This window comes from Chelonia mydas, chromosome 2, assembly GCF_015237465.2.
Source record: "Chelonia mydas isolate rCheMyd1 chromosome 2, rCheMyd1.pri.v2, whole genome shotgun sequence".
In the NCBI taxonomy this organism is placed as follows: Eukaryota; Metazoa; Chordata; order Testudines; family Cheloniidae; genus Chelonia; species Chelonia mydas.
Genome location: NC_057850.1, coordinates 86,754,714 through 86,775,072, shown reverse-complemented (window position 1 = coordinate 86,775,072; position 20,359 = coordinate 86,754,714). Strand labels below are relative to the sequence as shown.

Genomic DNA, 20,359 nt, shown 5'->3' with positions numbered 1-20,359 from the left:
CCAACCAGTCATCCCTCCTGGGAGGTGTGATATTTAAAACTCTCGGTTCGGGGCACTAACTGTGTCAAAATGTGTATTTATTGGATGACTGGAAAAAACTATCCAATATCTGAGTAGCATTTTGATCCCCAAAACCAGGAGAATCTGTGTCAGTTTATGGGAGGGCTTTGATACAGTTTTCAGCAGAAATGTGGATGGATAAAAATTAATTATTTTTGTTTTAAATAAAAAAAACCCACCTGATTTTATTTAAAAAAACAAAACAAAAATAGATTTTGTTTTAAAAATTTGTTTTTTACTTAAATCAGATTTTTTTCATTTAAATTAAATACAGGTTAATTTTTTTAAACTAAACCTATTTAAAATTAAATTTGAAATTAGCAATCTATATTAAGGCCTAACCATTTTAAAATCTATTAAAATAATTTAAATTAAGTACAAAAATAATATTAAGCAGTACATTTGCTGACAAGTTTTACAGAAGGTCAAACCACTGAACTGGCTGAGTACCTGGAACCAGAGTTTACTAAACTAGCATTTGATAGTAGTAGTAGTCTCTTCTGCAGGAGTGAAGAAAATATTTTCTTCATTTCAGTTTATTCAACTAGTTCCGTTCAATGACTCGTTCATTCAAAGTTAAGAACCAATCGGGAACTGAAAAAGCAGGGAAGCTGGTTTTCCTTTTCCAATCTATGAATAAAAACCTGGGACTAAGAGGGTAAGATCTACTAGTTCTAAAATCTAGAAGGACATGGTGACCAGAAACAATCAGTTCAATTCACTAACTACAGATAATACTTAGTTTGGTAAATTAGTTTTAAATGCAAAACATGTTTTGATAAACTTTTTTTTGCTTCTGTATTGATCACATTTAAGGTAGCTTTATTTATTAAAATGCTGTTTGTGAATTTTTAATTGAATTTTCATACATATAGAGTGTGACAAATATGTTAAAAAATAACCCTGAATGAATTTCCATTCTTATAGAGCTTGACACAAATCATAAGTAAAAAATTAATCATCTAGTAAATAAAAAATGCATCATTTGCTGTTTTTAACCACAGCAAAATATAATAAGGAAGAATTTGAATATATATAAATTAAGTTATACAACTGCTTAAATAAATGTGTATAATATAGTGTATCCTCCTGGTTAGCAAAAATGAGCACCCAATTTAAGGCTATATTCACTTGTAAATCAACACGTTTTAATTGTTACTAGCCAATGAGAATCAACCTTTCTTTAGGAAGATAATTAAAAATTACAAATGCAAACCACAATTAAAACCGATTATTCAAAACAAGATTTCCGGTGTACTGATTTAAATCATGATTAATATTATTTAATTCAGTTCACCCTGCAGAAATGTACAGAGGAATCTAAAACTGAGAATTTTGGTATGGCTATAAGGTATGCGTGGTGGGTTAAATGTGTTTCCCACCAAAAGACCCAGAACTGGACAGCATATTGTGAATAAAGAAAAGGCTATCCAAGGAAAATGAAGATCATCCTAGGCACAGAATTTCCAGACCTCAAATTATGAGGAACTGTTTTTGCTGTTAGCCTAGCCTCAAATACAGTATAGGGTGAAATCATATGCAACTGCATAAACTAATACATCTGCATAGTAAAGGAATGAGGAATCTGATTCAACTAACAAGCTTAATTTGAACTCTCTTTCACATGAGAGGAGGGGGATGCTGCACAAGAGACTGCCAAGAGAGCTCAAAAATAGGTTACAGAACAAAACCCACACCATGTTATATTTCTGCGGGACATTGTGATCACTTGAATGCTCTGAAATACAAGGTCTGAGAAACAGTTTTGACTATTGCCTTATCTTTGCATCCCCAACAAATTCCATGCACATCAATTGAATGCAGGTATCTTAATAAAGCCTTTAAAATTACTCCCCTGTGCTGTTTTATAGATTTAGATAATACATATTTCACTTGCTCTAAATGCTTTTTCTTATTTTCTGTCCTTTTTTGTTCTACAGCTCAGGTACTTGGAATATTTGCACGATTCATATTGCAGGTGGCTTTCACAAATCAAATATAGCTGTATATTTAAATAATGACTAAAATCATTGGTACTTGTATGTAGATCAATGTTATACAACTAAGGCTGCTAATTATCTTGGTGTTACTACCAGTGTGTTTCTTCAAATCCAAGCTGAAATTTTCAGCTGCTGTTCTACATTACTAGTAGATTTACTGAAAGAAAAAAAGAAAGGTTTTGTATATATTTAAGTTCTTTTTGGAAGAAAATTAGAATGAAAGTGGATGGGGAAAGCAAAGTCAGGAGTAACCTATTTATTACTTCAACTCCCTACCAAATTTCCATTTTCATTAGCTAGAACTGTATCTTATTTCTAATAAAGGAGTAATATACTCAAAATAACCCCAAGCACTGATCAAAACGTTTTAGCATCTACGGCTTGCCTCCAAAGCATGTTATGCTACATACCTAGTTTCCACCCCATCAAAAAGACCAAACCATATACCTTTTTGTTGCTATCTTCAGCAAGTGGGTGACCATGCTATGGAAACATTGGAGAAGGAGAGGTTCAATACTGAACACCTGTGCATCTGATAAACCTTTCCCTTCCCTTACACCATGAGACTGGTTTTGTAACTTAACCATCTCCTACTCCACAGGCTAAGAACATAGAATTTTTTTCTCTACCATCGCGTAAGCTATCTTTCAGGAATTTCAAATCCATAGCTTGGCTTACAATTACATAGTTAATTTCACTGAAATTGCAGTCTTTTATGAAATTAAATGAATAAAACTATACATGTGGAGTGGATGTGTAGAGAAAGGCAAAGTACTACATTCATGTTATTTTTTTGGACAAATAAAGGTAAAGCCTTGAAAATCTGCACTTAGATGCACCCAGTATACCTGAAACTCTGTAGATGCCTTCGCATTTCATGCCATACTTCTCTATGTAATCTATACATTCACGGAAAACTGCTGGCAGGCGAATGCCATCGTACATCACGGTCCTGTCTGCTGCATCAGCCAAAGGAATCCCAAACACCGGCCTAAGACTTGGAACATCCATCTGAGGTACCTCTGGCTCTGGAGTTGGCTTTTTCTTTTTTTTCTTCTCCTTCCACTGTTTTACAACGTCTGCTGCTGTTAAGTCTTTTGACTTCTTCTCTTTATGTTTTTCTTCCTTGTGTTTGTCATCTTTATGTTTTTCATCTTTGGGTTTTTCTTTTACTTTAAAATCCTTTTCTTTCTTTTTGGAAAAGCTGGGTTTCTTGAAAACATGAATTCCTTTGGACCGCTTCAACTTGGAAGGACTTTCAGCTTCATCACCAGAGCTGTCCTCTTGGAAGGCAGCATAACCTTCCGCTGTTGGGAGAAAGAAGAGAAAGCAAGTGGCAGAAAGTTATCACCTGCTTAATTTATTTAAAAAAAAAAAAGTCTAGAAGGAGAAAAAAACGGGGTAAAGGGTAATATTGAAAGAGACACGGTACCTGCCTACAACTAAAAAAGATCCATTTTTCTTTTTACAGCGTTAAGTAGGGCAATTATTAAATCAGCGTTTCACAGTTATGTCCAATATGAACTCATCTCATGAATCACCTAAACATTTGGTATTTTAAATACTTACTCAGTATGACAATGTCCATCTTACGCGCTATTTGTCCACTTAATAGTCAAGGAAATGCAAAATAAAACAACTGTCTGGCAACTTCTATGTTCCTGTAATCAATAGTATAAAAGTTGCTGTTATGAAAAATCATCTGCTACACAAGTACAGCTTTAATAAATGACTATGCAAAGGGTGGAGTCACTTAATTGCTCACTCCCTTTCTGAAAACGTTAAGAATCTTCTTAAGAGGAGTGTGAAATTATTACATTTTAGCCTCAGATCAAAATATCATTAAAAGGGGGGAAACTTACTTTTTCATTAGATAAGTAAAGTTGTTCCAACTGTACTGACATATTACCTATTACTGCAGTTCTACATTTGCCTTATGTAGCCTGTGAGAGACTGCAACTCCAAAGTCACAGCCTAATAACACCACACTTCAGCTGCAAAATACAAGGTACTGTCTCTGAAATATATGCACAAGAGTTTTTATAAGCTACACCTCTGCAGCTAGCCCTGCCTATCCTCTAGGCAAGAACAGGAAAATCTTTAAAGGTGGATTGGAAGGGTTTCTTTAAGCCACCTAATTATAGGTTTACATGCTCAATACTCCAAAGAGCTAAAGTAAACAAGAAATGTGTTCAACAAAGCAGAGATTTTACATGCAATATGTAGTTTTTAGGTTCCATTAAAGCTGTGGATAATCAGCTCTATCTCAGATGTGATACTCCTGAATGAGGTTTTTCTGATATTGTTCCATTAGTCAAAAACTCCTGGAACATGAAACTGGCCTATTATTTGCATGAGGGAAGGACAGAGTTAAGTCAAGCGCCATTTCTTAATGGACATGGTTTTAGATTTTTATTTATTTATTTTTTTTACACTACTTGGCTTGTACGGTCCTCAGAGCAGGCACTGTGCGTGACGTTGTATGCTTGCATCCACAGGGCTAAGATGGATTTAAACCACCTTGTGCCCTTCTGATCCTGGGCTGCTCCAAGGGCTAGAGGGGCCCCAGCATAATTTAGACTGGCTTGATGGCAGCTTCCCCAAGCTGCTCTATAGACAACATAGTTTTTGCAAAGTTTTTATATTAAAATCCCCAAAATGTAATCGGTATAAAATATTTTAAATACACAGAACTGAGGTATACTAAATAAACTGAAATTACTTGACCAGCACACCCTCCTTTAACTCCCTCAAAAATACTCCAAGCTCCATGTTCCAGGGGGATTAACTGGCTAATGTAGAAGCATCAGCACAGTGCATGCTGGTGAAAGTGGTGTGCCCTGGCTTCAAGGGATCAAACAAAGTCATATGTTAAATCAAGCAAGTTAAACCCATTCTGTGAAGAGGGCCAAATTTCATATTTTCATTTGGCTGTGTGTGTGTCAAGTCTCCAAGTTCAGGAACATATACTACCCATGATCCACAGAAGAAATCCCATTGATAACCATGGGAGGTTTGCAGATCTCTCCAGGATAAAACGTAGTCCATAAGTAGTAGCTAAACTTTAGTTAATAGGATTACTTTATCACATTCACCATTAGTCAAAGAGTGGTTCTGGACACTTTTAGGACAACCACTATTTCTATCCTTTAATCCCTTGGATATATGATTAACCCAATTTGTGTACAGAGTTGCATAATTGTGTAATTCAGGCTAAATCTGACTCATACAGTGTAGTTTATAGGCTTAAATTATAATACTGAGATGAGTGGAGACAGTTAACATATCTTAGAGCCAATGTTTCAGTTTTTCTGCAGTCTCAGGAAAACAGTTCTTTGTTGGTTATACTCTCTTCATGTCTAGAAGGCTCTCTGTACAACAAGAGCTAAGAGTCCATTTTATTTCTTTAAAGTTAAATCTTGCATTCTATCACAGGGGGCCAGATACATATGTTAAGTGGGTCAGGTGTTTGACCCAACAAATATTTTAAATAATTTATTAGTTGACCAGCCCTCTAATTTTAGCTCTTTGGAGCATTCTGCATGTGTCTCTACAATTAATTGATTTAAAAATATGTAGGTCTGTTTTAAGTAAGCAAGAAGAGGTAGGATGAAAAACAAGTTTAGAACAGAAGGAAGTTATGAGTACAGTGATCCTATGTGTGACCCTGACATGAATACACATAAATATCTGTACTTCTATATCTACATAAAAATGCATATTATATATATATAAGGATGGAACAGAGATGCATGCATATTTAGCTTCTGTAATGGCTTTTTTCATTCCCCCTCTCACTCCCCAATTTGTCTATTACTAGATTTGTGCCAAAATTTGGTAACGAACAAGTAGGTCACTCCATAATTATGTTATTTAATACATAAAGCCCTCCAGAGTGTAAGTTCACATTCAGGCTATTGCTCTCCCTTGGGTGTGGGAAGCACCAGAAGTTGAAGTAAGTGTTTTGCTTTATTTTCATTGTAAAGGATTTTATTAGTTTTAGAAGAGCAAAGCAGAACCTACATTCATAGCACAGTTTCTCCCAGCAAAGAAAGAATGTCACAAAGCAAAAGTACAAATCCACAAGCTCAGGCCTGGTCTACATTTAAAAATTAGATCAACCTAGCTACATTGCTCACAGCTGTGAAAAATGTGAGCCCTGGGCTCGATAGGTCGACTGAATCACTGGTGTAGACGCAGCTAGGTTGACAGAGAGACGGATTAACTCCACTGCTGGAAAAACACCTTCCATCTATGTGAGAAGCATCTACCCTATGTTGCTACAGCGGCACAGCTGCGGCACCATGACTGTGGTGCCATAATGTAGACATGCCTTAGAAGAGATAATGAACATAAAGGGGTGATGCTGGCAGACCAGGTGCCAGCTCATGCCAAGGCCCTATGTTTTATTGAACAATGTCAAATGGAGAGCTGGAAACCTGTTTGGCTCACCTGTGTGTTAGCATTGTTAAAATAGATGTTAAGTTTATAAGAATGTTTTTAGTGTTTAGACTTGATAAAATGCTTCTTGTGTGCTGCATTTACCGATCTCAAATATAACATCTGTATCCCATGGTTAAGGCTGCAAGTCTGTGACAGAGGTCATGGATTCTGTGACCTCCGTGACTTTTGCAGCGGCTGGTGCTGACTCAGGGGCTGCCTGAGCCAGGCAGCCCCTGGACCAGCAATAGCAGTTTGGGTGTTCGGAGGGGGCACAGGGCTAGGGGAGTGGGGATGCACTTACCCCCCTTGGCGTGGGGGACTCCCCGGCTCCCAATGGCATGGCCCCCCCCTATAGCTCCGCGGCAGCAGAGGGGGTCTACGCATTGCCCGTGCCTGCAGGGTCCACCCCCACAGCTCCCATTGGCTGTGGTTCTTGGCCAGTGGGAGCTGTGGCAGCTGGAGCTTGGGGCAGGAGCAGTGGAGCCCCTGCCCTGGCCCCCGCCACTAGGAGCTGCAGGGACACGGAGCCAGGTAGGAAGCTCCTGCCAGCCCTGCCAACCTTCCCCACCCCTCAGTACCTGTGGGGGTCCCAGGCCACCTCCCCCAGCACCCGCCGTGCTGTCGCCCAGGAAAAGTCACGGACGGGTCACGGGCCCATGAATTTTTGTTTACGACCCATGACTTGTCCATGACTTTTACTAAAAATACCCGTGACTAAAACGTAGCCTTACCCATGGTATAAAGCTATATTAAGTGTTTGCATTGTAACTGTGTAGCTCACCAAATAGGAAAGAGGCATTAATTAATGCAAAGTGCTGGTCTTCCACACAAGAAGGCCCACTGAAACCAAATGAGCCAACCATGAAAGGACAAAAACTTTGCTGATCCCCCCCAACACACACACCCATGAAGAAGATACAGGCACAAAAACTTGCACATCAATTTGAACTCTAGGGGAAGGGTATGAAAGTCCCGGACTAGAAGGAACTCTATCACTATGCTGCTTGGTATTTGGGCAATATTTCTAAGCATAAGCAAGGGATCCCCAAGCTGCTTAGCTTGGGTTAGCTCTAAAGGACATGCAAACATTGCATATTGCAGCAGCTTCTATTAGTCTTAAATTTCAAAAAGTATCTCATTTGTGTATGTTTGCTTACCTGCTTTAACTGTGTAAATAACTGTTTCTTTTCCCTAGTTAATAAATCTTTAGTTATTTTATTATAGGATTGGCTACAAGCGTTGTCTTTAGTGTGACATCTGAGGTACAACTGACCTGGGGTGACTGAACCTTTGGTACTGGGAATAATCTGAATATTTTTGGTGTAAGGTACCATCTATCACAAAGGTAAATTTGCTTGGGTGGCAAGATAGACCAAAGTACGCAAGGGGACTGGTGTGACTCCTTGTTACGGCTGTTATAGTGCTTGAGGAGTTCACAGTTGATACTGGTTGGTGAAATCTAATTATAGAACTCACAACCAATTTGAGGTTTGTGCCCTGCTTCTTAACAGTCTGCCCTGTGGTTGGTACTGTCAGTCGTGAGCCACTCTAGACAGCTTGACACAAGGTAAGAGAATCCTAGGGACTTTATATCTCACAAATCGGAAAACAGTATACAGAGCTTTTCTTCTAAGACATCAGTTCAAGACAACATTGGGTTGGCAGAAATCAAATGTTAGCTGAGCAAGATGAGTTGGTCTCATTCCAATTCTTAATGGACAAGTGTCCACCTCAAAAAAACCTATCATTATAATGTCCACCTCTGTTGATGCTTCACAGAGAGATCAATGATTGAATAAGCTTGCAGAGGGGACTACTCTTTCATTGCTTCAAGAACTAAACTCAGGGTGGAATGGGAAAAGCTTCATCCTTGCCAACTGAAAAAAAAACAGTTACTTACTTGCTTGTAACTGTTGTTCTTCGAGCTGTGTTGTTCATGTCCATCCACATTAGGTATGCGCGCGCCGCGTGCACGAGCGTCGGAAAATTTTTCCCTTAGCGGCTCCCGTCAGGCTGGCGGGGCCCCTCCGAGTGGCGCCATTGTGCCGGGCATATATACCTCTGCCGGCCCGACCCCCTCGAGTTTCTTCTTGCCGGCGACTCTGACAGAGGGGTAGGAGGGTGGGTCGTGGAATGGACGCGAACAACACATCTCGAAGAAGAACAGTTACGAGAAAAGTAAGTAACCATTTTTTCTTCAAGTGCTTGTTCACGTCCATTCCACATTAGGTGAATCACAAGTTTACCTCTGGAGGAGGGTAGGAGTCACGGAAAAACTGCTCGGAGGACCGCTCTGCCAACGGCCGCGTCCCCTCTGGCCTGCTAGTTGATTGCGTAGGGGGTTGTGAAGGTGTGCGCTGAGGACCAGGTGGCTGCTCTGCAGATCTCCTGGATCGGGACCTGTGACAGGAAAGCCGTGGAAGTCGCCTGCACCCTGGTTGAGTGGGCCAGAACACCTGCGAACTCATAGCACGCCTGGATGCAGCTTGTAATCCAAGACGAAATCCGCTGCGCCGACACCGGGAGGCCTTCATCTTCTCGGCTACAACCACAAACAGCTGCGCCGATTTGCGAAAGGGCTTGGGGCACTCCAAATAGAACACCAGCACTCGACGCACATCCAGGGTGTGTAAGCTGCAGTGACTTGGGTCCGTATGGGGTTTCGGGAAGAACACCAGCAGACAAATGCCCTGGTCCAGATGGAATTGGGAGACCACCTTAGGGAGGAACTTGGGGTATGGCCGGAGCTGCACCTTGCCCTTGTGAAATACCGTATATGGTGGCTCAGACGTGAGGGCCCTCAGTTCGGACACCCTTCCGGCCGAGGTAATGGCAACCAGAAATGCCACCTTCCAGGAAAGGTGGAGGAGAGAACAGGAAGCAAGGGGCTCGAATGGGGGTCCCATGAGTTTAGAGAGGACCAGGTTAAGGTTCCATGGTGGGACTGGGGGGTGGGAGTACGGGAACACCCTCTCCAACCCTTCAAGGAACCGTCCCACCACTGGGTGGGAAAACACCGTGCCCCCCGAGAACCCCGGATGGAAGGTGGATATGGCCGCCAGGTGCACTCTGAGTGAGGACAGGGCTAGCCCTTGCTGCTTGAGGTGCAGGAGGTACTCCAGGATGGCCTGCACCGGGGCCTGGCACAGCCGCACCTGTCGGGGTTCACACCAACATGAGAACCTTTTCCACTCGGCCATATAGGCCGTCCTGGTAGAGGGCTTTCTGCTGCCAAGCAGAATCTGCTTCATGGGAAGGGAGCACTGGCTCTCTAGGGCATTTAGCCACAGAGCCTCCATGCCGTCAGGTGCAGTGACTGTAGGTCAGGGTGGAGAAACCGCCCACCGTCCTGCGTAATGAGGTCTCAGTGTAGGGGCAGGACTACTGGGACCTCCATCGACAGCTCTAGGAGCTACATGTACCAGTGCTGGCGAGCCAGGCTGGGGCAATGAGGATCACCGCTGCCCTGTCCCCGCGCACCTTGAGCAGGACCTTGTGCACCAAGGGGAGCGGGGGGGGGAGGGGGGGAGGCATACATCAAGCCCCCTCTCCATGGGATCGCAAACGCGTCCGCGAGCGAACCCGGGCTGTGGCCCTGGAATGAGCAGAACTGCAGGCACTGGGTGTTGGCCCTGGTGGCAAACAGGTCTACCCGGGGAAACCCCCACCTGTGGAAGAGCGAAAGCACGACGTCCACCCTGAGTGTCCACTCATGCATGCAGTACAACCTGCTGAGGGAGTCCGCCAGCTCATTCCACACCCCTGGAGATAGGCCTCGAGGTGAATCGCATGGGCTATGCAAAGGTCCCAGAGGAGGAGAGCCTTGCGACAGAGTGGCAAGGAATGAGCCCCGCCCTGTTTGTTTATATAAAATATGGCAGTAGTGATGTCTGTAAGAACGGTCATGCTGTGACCACTCAGAGTGGCGTGAAAGGTCTGGCAGGCGACACGAACCACCCTGAGCTCCTTCACATTGATATGGAGTGATCGCTCCGCTCCGGACCGCAAACCCTGCGCCATGAGGTTCCCCAGGTGAGTTGCCCATCTGTGGTCTGATGCGTCCATCACCAGCGTCAGGTCCGGTTGTGGGGTGGCAAAGGGGATGCCTTCGCAAACCACAGGCTGGGACTGCCACCACAGCAGGGAGTCCAGCATGTCCCTTGGGGCTATCACTACCAAGTCCAGGGGGTCCCTGCCTGGGCGGTACACCCGAGCGACCCATGCCTGCAGTGTCCTGAGTCTCAGTCTGGCATGCCTGACCACATGCGTGCATGCTGCCATGTGGCCCAGCAGCCGCAGGCAGCACTTGGCCGTCGTCATTGGAAACTGGCGCAGGGAGGCCACCGCTTGCTGGATAGACCGGAATTGGGATACTGGAAGGCTTGCCCTGGCCTGCACCGTGTCCAGGACTGCCCCTATGAATTCCACTCTTCGCGTGAGTACGAGCATGGACTTGGGGACGTTGACCAGGAGCCCTAGCTTGCAGAACAATCTCAGGGCCACCTCCACATGGCCCGGCACTTCCGCCTCGGATCGGCCTGCCAGGAGCCAGTCGTTGAGGTACAGATACACCCGGATTCTCTGCCTCCATAAGAAGGCTGCCACCACCGTCATGCACTTTGTAAACACCCTTGGGGCCGTGGCTAAACCGAACGGGAGAACCACAAACTGGTAATGTTCTCGGCCCATGGCGAAGCGTAGGAACCCGCCGATGTGCTGGGTGGATGGCGATATGAAAGTACGTGTCCTTCATGTGGAGGGCAGAGTACCAGTCCTCCGGATCCAGGGAAGGGATGATGGTGCCCAGAGAGACCATGTGGAACTGGGTCTTGACCAGGAACTTGTTGAGCCGGCGCAGGTCTAGGATGGGGCGAAGGCCCCCTTTGGTCTTGGGGATGAGGAAGTACTGGGAGTAGAACCCCTTCCCCCTTAGGCTGTGCAGCACCATCTCTACCGCCACCGCCTCTAGCAGCGAGCGGACTTCCTTCTCTAGGAAATGCTTGTGAGAGGGGTCCCTGAAGAGGGACAGAGAAGGGGGGGAGAGGGGGAGGGAGGCGAACTGCAGCAAGTACCCATTCTGCACCGTGCGTAAGACTCAATGGTCTGCTGTAATGGTGGACCACGCATGGGAGAAACAGGACAGGCGGTTCAGGAAACAAGGGGATGGATCTGGTGGCTGGTCTGGTACGCTGACCTCAAGCGCACCTTCAAAAGTCTGGCATAGTGCCCGGCCAGGGTTTGTGCTGACCTTGGTTCTGGCCCAGTGCATTATTGTTACTATTGTTGTTGTGCCATTGCCTGTTACCCCTGCCTCGCCTACGGTAAGACTCATGCCTATGGCGAGGCTGGTACTGGCATTGAAGGGGAGGCTGAGGCTTAAAGGGCTTCCTCTGGGTCGCCGGGGTGTGCATACCCAGCGACTTAAGCGTAGCTCGCGAGTCCTTGAGGCTGTGCAGCCTCGTGTCTGTCTGGTCCAAGAAGAGCCTGGACCCTTCCAAGGGGAGGTCCTGGAGTGTATTCTGGACCTCAGGTGGCAGGCCTGACTCCTGGAGCCACGCCGAGCACCTCATGACCACCCTGGATGCAATCGTTCTAGCCGCCGCATCCGCCGAATCCAGGGAGGCCTGGAGAGAGGTCTTGGCTACTGCAGGGCCGTGAACTCCTGTTGGGAACCTTGCGGGAGGTTGTCCTTAAACTTCCCCACCACCGCCCAGGAGTTGAAATTGTGCCTGTTGGGGATGGCCTGCTGGTTTGCAATCCTCAACTGAAGGCCCCCAGATAAGTACACCTTTCTGCCAAAAAGGTCCAGGCATTTCACCTCCTTAGCCGTAGGGGCCGGGGCCTGCTGTCCATGGTGTTCCCTTTCGTTTACCGCTGAGACCATTAGGGAGCATGGACTCAGTTGGCAGAACAGGAACTCATAGCCCTTAGAAGGGGCAAAGTATTTACGCTCCACTCCCTTGGCCATTGGAGTGCTGGAGGCCGGGGTGTACCACATAGTCTTATAGTTGGACTGAATGGTCTTAATGAGCAGGAGCGCTATTCTGGATGGACCTTCAGGGTTCAAAATGTCCACCATGGGGTCCTCTTGCTCAACTGTCTCCTCGGCCTGCAACCCCAAGTTCTGGGCGACCCTGGGCAGCAATTCCTGGTGGGCTCTATGGTCTATCAATGGAGGGCCGGACAGCTCTGTACCTGCCACTGCCTCATTCGGGGAAGACGAGGGGGCTAGCTGCAGCTCGACCCCCCCAGGTTGGTCCTCCTGCTCCCCTTCTCCTGTGGGAGGGGCCTCCGGCTCAGGCTGGGGCGGGAGTCCATGGGACAGCACCGGACTCGGTGCCGGTCTCTCCCATTTATCCTGGGGGGATGCTGGACGCCTGGATATTGTAGCCTCTGGCACCATCTGGCATAGGTGTGGGGACTGGGACTGCTGCACTGAGTAACTTGCCCTGGACAGGGCCCCTTGGCGCTCTTGATAGGCCCAGGGGGTCCAGAAGGGCCAAGGGCCTGGCGGCCCCCATTGGGGTTGCCAGCCCACCTGAGGGTCCCTGTTGTCTGGGGCTCGGTGCAGGTAGGTATAGCAGCCGGAGTCGGCACTGGACTGCGGCAATGCTGATCACAAAGGCCATGGCGGTGCCAATGATCTGTGCCGGCAGGAGAACAAGCAGCTCCTGGCTGAGCGGGAGCGGTTCTGGTATCCCCGGGACCGGGACTGGTACCAGCGTTCCCTGGACTGGGACCATCTGTGGGAGTCCTCTGGAGAGGGCCGTCTCGACTCCTCCTGGTGCCAGTCTCTGGGTGGTGCCGGAGAGTGGCGTGCCCTTTCCGGTGCTTCCTCGCGCCAACCCACTGCCAGTGCCACAACCTCCTTCTGGGCTGCTGGCAACTGTGAGTCCGTGGAGTCGGAGATCGACCGGGACCAACTCCAGGAGTGGTGCTGGGACGGTGTCCTCGAGCGGCACACCACTGCCGGCTTACCCCTCGACGGCACCCGAGGCATGGGTGCTGGAGGGTTCTCCCCAAACGGGAGGGGGCTTGCCGCCGACAGCTCGATGCGGTCCTTTGCAGCCTCAAAGGTGCCATGCGTAGAGGGCTGATCCGTTATGCCCTTGAGCCCATCATTCGCAATGAGCTCACTTAAGTCTGGGCTCGGTGGGGCTCATGCTGCTGGAACTGTCGGCATCAGCGCCAGTACCATGGCCTTCCTGCTCTTATTGGCACTCGGGGCCTTGGGAGGCGCTGGCCTCCTGTGCGGGAATGACCATGCCTTCCTTTTGGCTGCGCCGGGGGCTGCACCAGGGAGGATGAGCGGTGCCGGGGCCTAGCTTGGCACTCTGGGGCCAACAGTTTACAGTGCTTAGCCGGTGCCGGGTCTCTCAGTAGCTCCGGGGCACTACGCACCAAGGAAGCCTGAGCCGGTGTCAGGCGCTCCGAGCCTGGCGGTTGCAATGCAGCTCCATCAACAGCTGCTTTAGACGAAAGTCGATTTCTTTCCTTGTTCTTGGCTTAAACGCCTTGCAAATCCTTCACCGTTCAGTTTGATGTCCGTCCCCCAGGCAACGTAGACACGAATCGTGGGGGGTCACTAACTGGCATAGGTTCGCGGCACGTGGCACAAGCCTTGAAGCCGTGGGCCTGCGGCATGCCCCGCAGCAGGTGCTGGAAGCCTCCAAGCTCCTAATGATTTAAGTGTCCACAATAGGTATGTTAACCAACTGATAACAGCTACTCTAAAGGCTAAGGGACTGCTCTTCTACAAGAGCTAGAGAGAGATTGTTCCAGCATCATCACGGACGGTAAGAAAGGACTGGAGGGGGTCGGGCCGGCGGGGGTATATATGCACAGTGCAGTGGCACCACTCAGGGGGCCCTGCCGTCCCGACGGGAGCCGCTAAGGGAAAAAGTTTCTGACACTCGTGCACGCAGCGCGCGCACACCTAATGTGGAATGGACGTGAACAAGCACTAGAAGAAGAATGGGCCTGTTGCTTCTCCCTGAAGATACTGAAAAGAAGGAGTTTCAGACCACTGGGCTTCCACCCAAGGTGACAAGTGGAGGTAAGAGGAAGAAAGAGAACACCCTGCTTGTGAGAAAGGAGACTGTTTGGGGAAGGGAAGAGCCTCCAGAGGATCTTACTGTTAGCTGAACCCTACAACCTTTTGGTTTTGGCCTTGAGAAGGGAGATACTTTATAAGGATCTAACACTTCTCAAGATGCATATGCAAAACCCCCACACTCAGAGTCCAGCCAACAGAAAATTATTGGGAGAATTCTGAAGTGTTTGCACCTAGTAAACACCCACACAGCCTTAACTCTGTCCTTTTTTATCAATGCCTCATACACCATGCCCATAGAATCATAGAATATCAGGGTTGGAAGGGACCTCAGGAGGTCATCTAGTCCAACCCCCTGCTCGAAGCAGGACCAAGTCCCAGTTAAATCATCCCAGCCAGGGCTTTGTCAAGCCTGACCTTAAAAACCTCTAAGGAAGGAGATTCTACCACCTCCCTAGGTAACGCATTCCACTGTTTCACCACCCTCTTAGTGAAAAAGTTTTTCCTAATATCCAATCTAAACCTCCCCCACTGCAACTTGAGACCATTACTCCTCGTTCTATCATCTGCTACCATTGAGAACAGTCTAGAGCCATCCTCTTTGGAACCCCCTTTCAGGTAGTTGAAAGCAGCTATCAAATCCCCCCTCATTCTTCTCTTCTGTAGACTAAACAATCCCAGCTCCCTCAGCCTCTCCTCATAAGTCATGTGTTCTAGACCCCTAATCGTTTTTGTTGCCCTTCGCTGGACTCTCTCCAATTTATCCACATCCTTCTTGTAGTGTGGGGCCCAAAACTGGACACAGTACTCCAGATGAGGCCTCACCAATGTCGAATAGAGGGGAACGATCACGTCCCTCGATCTGCTCGCTATGCCCCTACTTATACATCCCAAAATGCCATTGGCCTTTTTGGCAACAAGGGCACACTGCTGACTCATATCCAGCTTCTCGTCCACTGTCACCCCTAGGTCCTTTTCCGCAGAACTGCTGCCTAGCCATTCGGTCCCTAGTCTGTAGCGGTGCATTGGATTCTTCCGTCCTAAGTGCAGGACCCTGCACTTATCCTTATTGAACCTCATCAGATTTCTTTTGGCCCAATCCTCCAATTTGTCTAGGTCCTTCTGTATCCTATCCCTCCCCTCCAGCGTATCTACCACTCCTCCCAGTTTAGTATCATCCGCAAATTTGCTGAGAGTGCAATCCACACCATCCTCCAGATCATTTATGAAGATATTGAACAAAACCAGCCCCAGGACCGACCCCTGGGGCACTCCACTTGACACCGGCTGCCAACTAGACATGGAGCCATTGATCACTACCCGTTGAGCCCGACAATCTAGCCAACTTTCTACCCACCTTATAGTGCATTCATCCAGCCCATACTTCCTTAACTTGCTGACAAGAATACTGTGGGAGACCGTGTCAAAAGCTTTGCTAAAGTCAAGAAACAATACATCCACTGCTTTCCCTTCATCCACAGAACCAGTAATCTCATCATAAAAGGCGATTAGATTAGTCAGGCATGACCTTCCCTTGGTGAATCCATGCTGACTGTTCCTGATCACTTTCCTCTCATGCAAGTGCTTCAGGATTGATTCTTTGAGGACCTGCTCCATGATTTTTCCAGGGACTGAGGTGAGGCCGACTGGCCTGTAGTTCCCAGGATCCTCCTCCTTCCCTTTTTTAAAGATTGGCACTACATTAGCCTTTTTCCAGTCATCTGGGACTTCCCCCGTTCGCCACGAGTTTTCAAAGATAATGGCCAATGGCTCTGCAATCACAGCCGCCAATTCCTTCAGCACTCTCGGATGCAACTCGTCCGGTCCCATGGACTTGTGCACGTCCAGCTTTTCTAAATAGTCCCTAACCACCTCTATCTCCACAGAGGGCTGGCCATCTCTTCCCCATTTTGTGATGCCCAGCGCAGCAGTCTGGGAGCTGACCTTGTTAGTGAAGACAGAGGCAAAAAAAGCATTGAGTACATTAGCTTTTTCCACATCCTCTGTCACTAGGTTGCCTCCCTCATTCAGTAAGGGGCCCACACTTTCCTTGGCTTTCTTCTTGTTGCCAACATACCTGAAGAAACCCTTCTTGTTACTCTTGACATCTCTTGCTAGCTGCAGCTCCAGGTGCGATTTGGCCCTCCTGATATCATTCCTACATGCCCGAGCAATATTTTTATACTCTTCCCTGGTCATATGTCCAACCTTCCACTTCTTGTAAGCTTCTTTTTTATGTTTAAGATCCGCTAGGATTTCATCGTTAAGCCAAGCTGGTCGCCTGCCATATTTACTATTCTTTCGACTCATCGGGATGGTTTGTCCCTGTAACCGCCACAGGGATTCCTTGAAATACAGCCAGCTCTCCTGGACTCCTTTCCCCTTCATGTTAGTCCCCCAGGGGATCCTACCCATCCGTTCCCTGAGGGAGTCGAAGTCTGCTTTCCTGAAGTCCAGGGTCCGTACCCTGCTGCTTACCTTTCTTCCCTGCGTCAGGATCCTGAACTCAACCAACTCATGGTCACTGCCTCCCAGATTCCCATCCACTTTTGCTTCCCCCCACTAATTCTACCCGGTTTGTGAGCAGCAGGTCAAGAAAAGCGCCCCCCCTAGTTGGCTCCTCTAGCACTTGCGCCAGGAAATTGTCCCCTACGCTTTCCAAAAACTTCCAGGATTGTCTATGCACCGCTGTATTGCTCTCCCAGCAGATATCAGGAAAATTAAAGTCACCCATGAGAATCAGGGCGTGCGATCTAGTAGCTTCCGTGAGCTGCCGGAAGAAAGCCTCATCTACCTCATCCCCCTGGTCCGGTGGTCTATAGCAGACTCCCACCACTACATCACTCTTGTTGCACACACTTCTAAGCTTAATCCAGAGACACTCAGGTTTTTCTGCAGTTTTGTACCGGAGCTCTGAGCCATAACACACACACTCCCACTCTGCCTCTTCACTGTAATGGACCGGTGCTACCTGCACCTCTCCTACACTTAAACATTGAGCCTACTCCCCTGACAGAATACCACCCTTGAAAATTTAACAATCACTTCATACCCTCTTACAACCCCTTCACATTTGTGCACAGGATACTACCTAAACCTATACCTTCCCCATCCATCATTAAATCCACAGATTGCTCTCATACCCCACCTCACTACTGACAACACCCATGGCAAGAAGACCCCAGTGCCCTGCTACTGAAACAACTTATATAGTTCTGTATTGAAAAAATGCAGGCTGGAACCTCAAGATACACATGCACCTCCTTCCTTTGATAATACACATGGGGGACTCAGACCCAGATCTCCTCATATCAAATCACAGCTCTTCCAAGCAGCTCCACTTTTCCCTCCACCATACAGCTATAGGTCACATAGTGAATGCAGCTAGACTGCATGCAGACTCTGATGCTGGAAGACCAGATGCCAATTCATACCAAAGGCCCAGGGCCTCACTGAACACTGACAAATGCATAGTTGAAAACTGTCTGGCACACCTGTGGGTTAGTACAATTAAAAGATATATTACTGTTATAAGAACATGTTTAGTGTTTAGACTTTATGGAATGCTTGCAGGATGCTTCATGTATTAATTTTACTTATAATATCTGTATCCCATGGTATAAAGTTATACTAAGTGTTTGCATTGTAAAACCTCTAATTGTGTAACTCACCAAACAGGAAAAGCAGCATTAATTAAGGAAAAGTGCTTGTCCTGCACACAAGATGGCCCATTGAAGGCAAAGGAGGCATCGGGTAGCATCAAAGGACAAAGACCTTGTTGACTGCATTCCTCACTCCCTCCAGGAAGGGGAGACATGTGCATGAATGCACCTCATCAGTTTGGATTCTGGGGTGAAAGGGATAAAAATCCCTGACAAGGAGAAACTGGATTTTTATGTTGTCTGGACTCTGAAGGGCAAAGATTCCTAAACAAGAGATTCCCATGCTGCTTGGCATGAGTCAGCCCTAAGGACATACAGAGCTGCTTATTATAGAAGCTTATGCTACCTTTTCAAATCTAAGACTGTAACCCATTGGCATGTATGTTTCCTGTTTTAACCTTGTGAGTAACTCATTTATTTTCTTAGTTAACAAAGCTTTAGTTAGTTTATAACAGGATTGGCAACAGGCATTGTCTTTGGTTTGAGATCTGAGTACAACTGACCTGAGGATAGTGACTGGGAGTAACCTGAATACTGTTGTTATTTTTGATGTAAAGTGATCATCTATCACAGGGGTGGGCAAACTTTTTGGCCTGAGGGCCACATCTGGGTATGGAAATGGTATGGTGGGCCATGAATACTCACACAAATAACAATTCATGTTCAAACAGGGACAACACAAGTTTGTTTCAAAATCAACACTATTAAAATAATTCTGTTAAACAATGTGCTGCTAGAAAAGTACATTACTGAGCTGTTTGTTGATTTTACCGCAACACTTTGCTCCTGTCTGAACACAAACTGTATGTTAGGGCCTCATTTTCAAAAGAGCTGCAACAGCGACATGTTTTTTAAATCCGAAAAGACACTGCTCCAGGGGCGTAGCCACAAGTGGGCCGTGGCCCACCCACTTATTATCCAGGCCCACCCCATTACTTTCCCCACTCCGCCACCTGGTGCTCCAGCTGGGGAGTGGCAGCGGGGTGCAGGGGCTTGCAAGCGCCGAGCGGGTGAAGCGGTGCAAGCTTCAGTGGAACTCGAGGGCTGGATTAAAAACTCTGATGGGCTGGACCCAGCCCGCGGGCTGTAGTTTGCCCACCCCTGATCTATCACATAGTCCAGCTTGCAGCAATGGCAACACAGACTGGAATGCCCAACGGGACTGTCTGTAACTCCATGATAAGACTGTGACAGTGCTTTCGAAGTTCACACTTGTTACCAGGTTGGTGAAATCTAATTATAGAACATACAACCAGTTTGGGGTGTCCGTGCCCTGCTTTTTGACAGTCTGCCCTGAGGCTGGTACTCAGGTCATGAGCTAGGCAAGACAGCATGACACAGATAATTCCCAGTGGCTACTGCCAGCTCCAAAGGGCAAAGTTAAGGTTGCATGGGAATTTACCTTAACTCTGTATTTTCTAGTTTTCAGAAGTTTGAGTTTTGCTGAACTTGACATTCTGGAAGAGCACGTGCTACCACTGGACTACCTTAACTCTACATTAATGTTTATTGCCATTTAATTGAATATGAATATGAATATTACAAGTACAGTAGTCCCTGTGTGCTTTTTAATATGAGTTGACTGTACTTGATACTGTTTTCATGTTTTCAATGACATGTTTTTATTGACAAGATATAACTGTGTGACATAAGTAGTCACTGGTGAAGGTGATGCTTTTAGCACCTAGGGAGGCAGTTAGGGATTGTGGAGTAAGCACATTAGTTGGATGTTTCTGACAAAATGAACAGCAGTGAATAGTTGCAAGTGTTGACATTTAAACTGTCATCTTTAAGGTTTCAGACTTAGCAATGTGTTGTGGGGAGTGAGTCAGTTAATCTCTCTCTGAGCCACTGCTTTAGGCTGTTGGAAGACTCAGGAAGATATCTTTGTACCAAGTTTACAATCATTTTGTGTTTCCACAGTTTTCTTCACAACTCTAAGGATTAGAAACAATTTTTGCTGTGAAAGCTGCAGTTTTTAAAAATGATTTTGTGGCAGGAAATGCCACAGCACCACTTTCCCCCTCCCTTTCTCGGTCTGTTTTTTAACATGCTCATCTTACAATTTGCTTACTCATTTTGGGCACCACCATAATATACATAATAGTTAATATGGCATTTCATGATCAGGCCCATAATTT

The 20,359-nt window shown here is 46.7% G+C and overlaps 1 protein-coding gene across 5 annotated transcripts in view; it reads right to left on the bottom strand.

Annotated features, from left to right (window-relative positions):
- The window catches only part of RALBP1 (ralA binding protein 1), a 69,835-nt gene that overhangs the window by 20,199 nt on the left and 29,277 nt on the right, over positions 1-20,359 (bottom strand). For 4 of the 5 annotated variants that reach the window (XM_037892866.2, XM_037892867.2, XM_043539883.1 and 1 more), the window contains one exon: positions 2,909-3,367. In XM_037892866.2, coding sequence (XP_037748794.1) covers positions 2,909-3,367 — 459 coding nt within the window. Of the gene's footprint in view, positions 1-2,908; positions 3,368-3,629; positions 3,722-20,359 lie in introns of all 5 variants that reach the window. The other variant, XM_037892870.1, reaches the window with a different exon arrangement.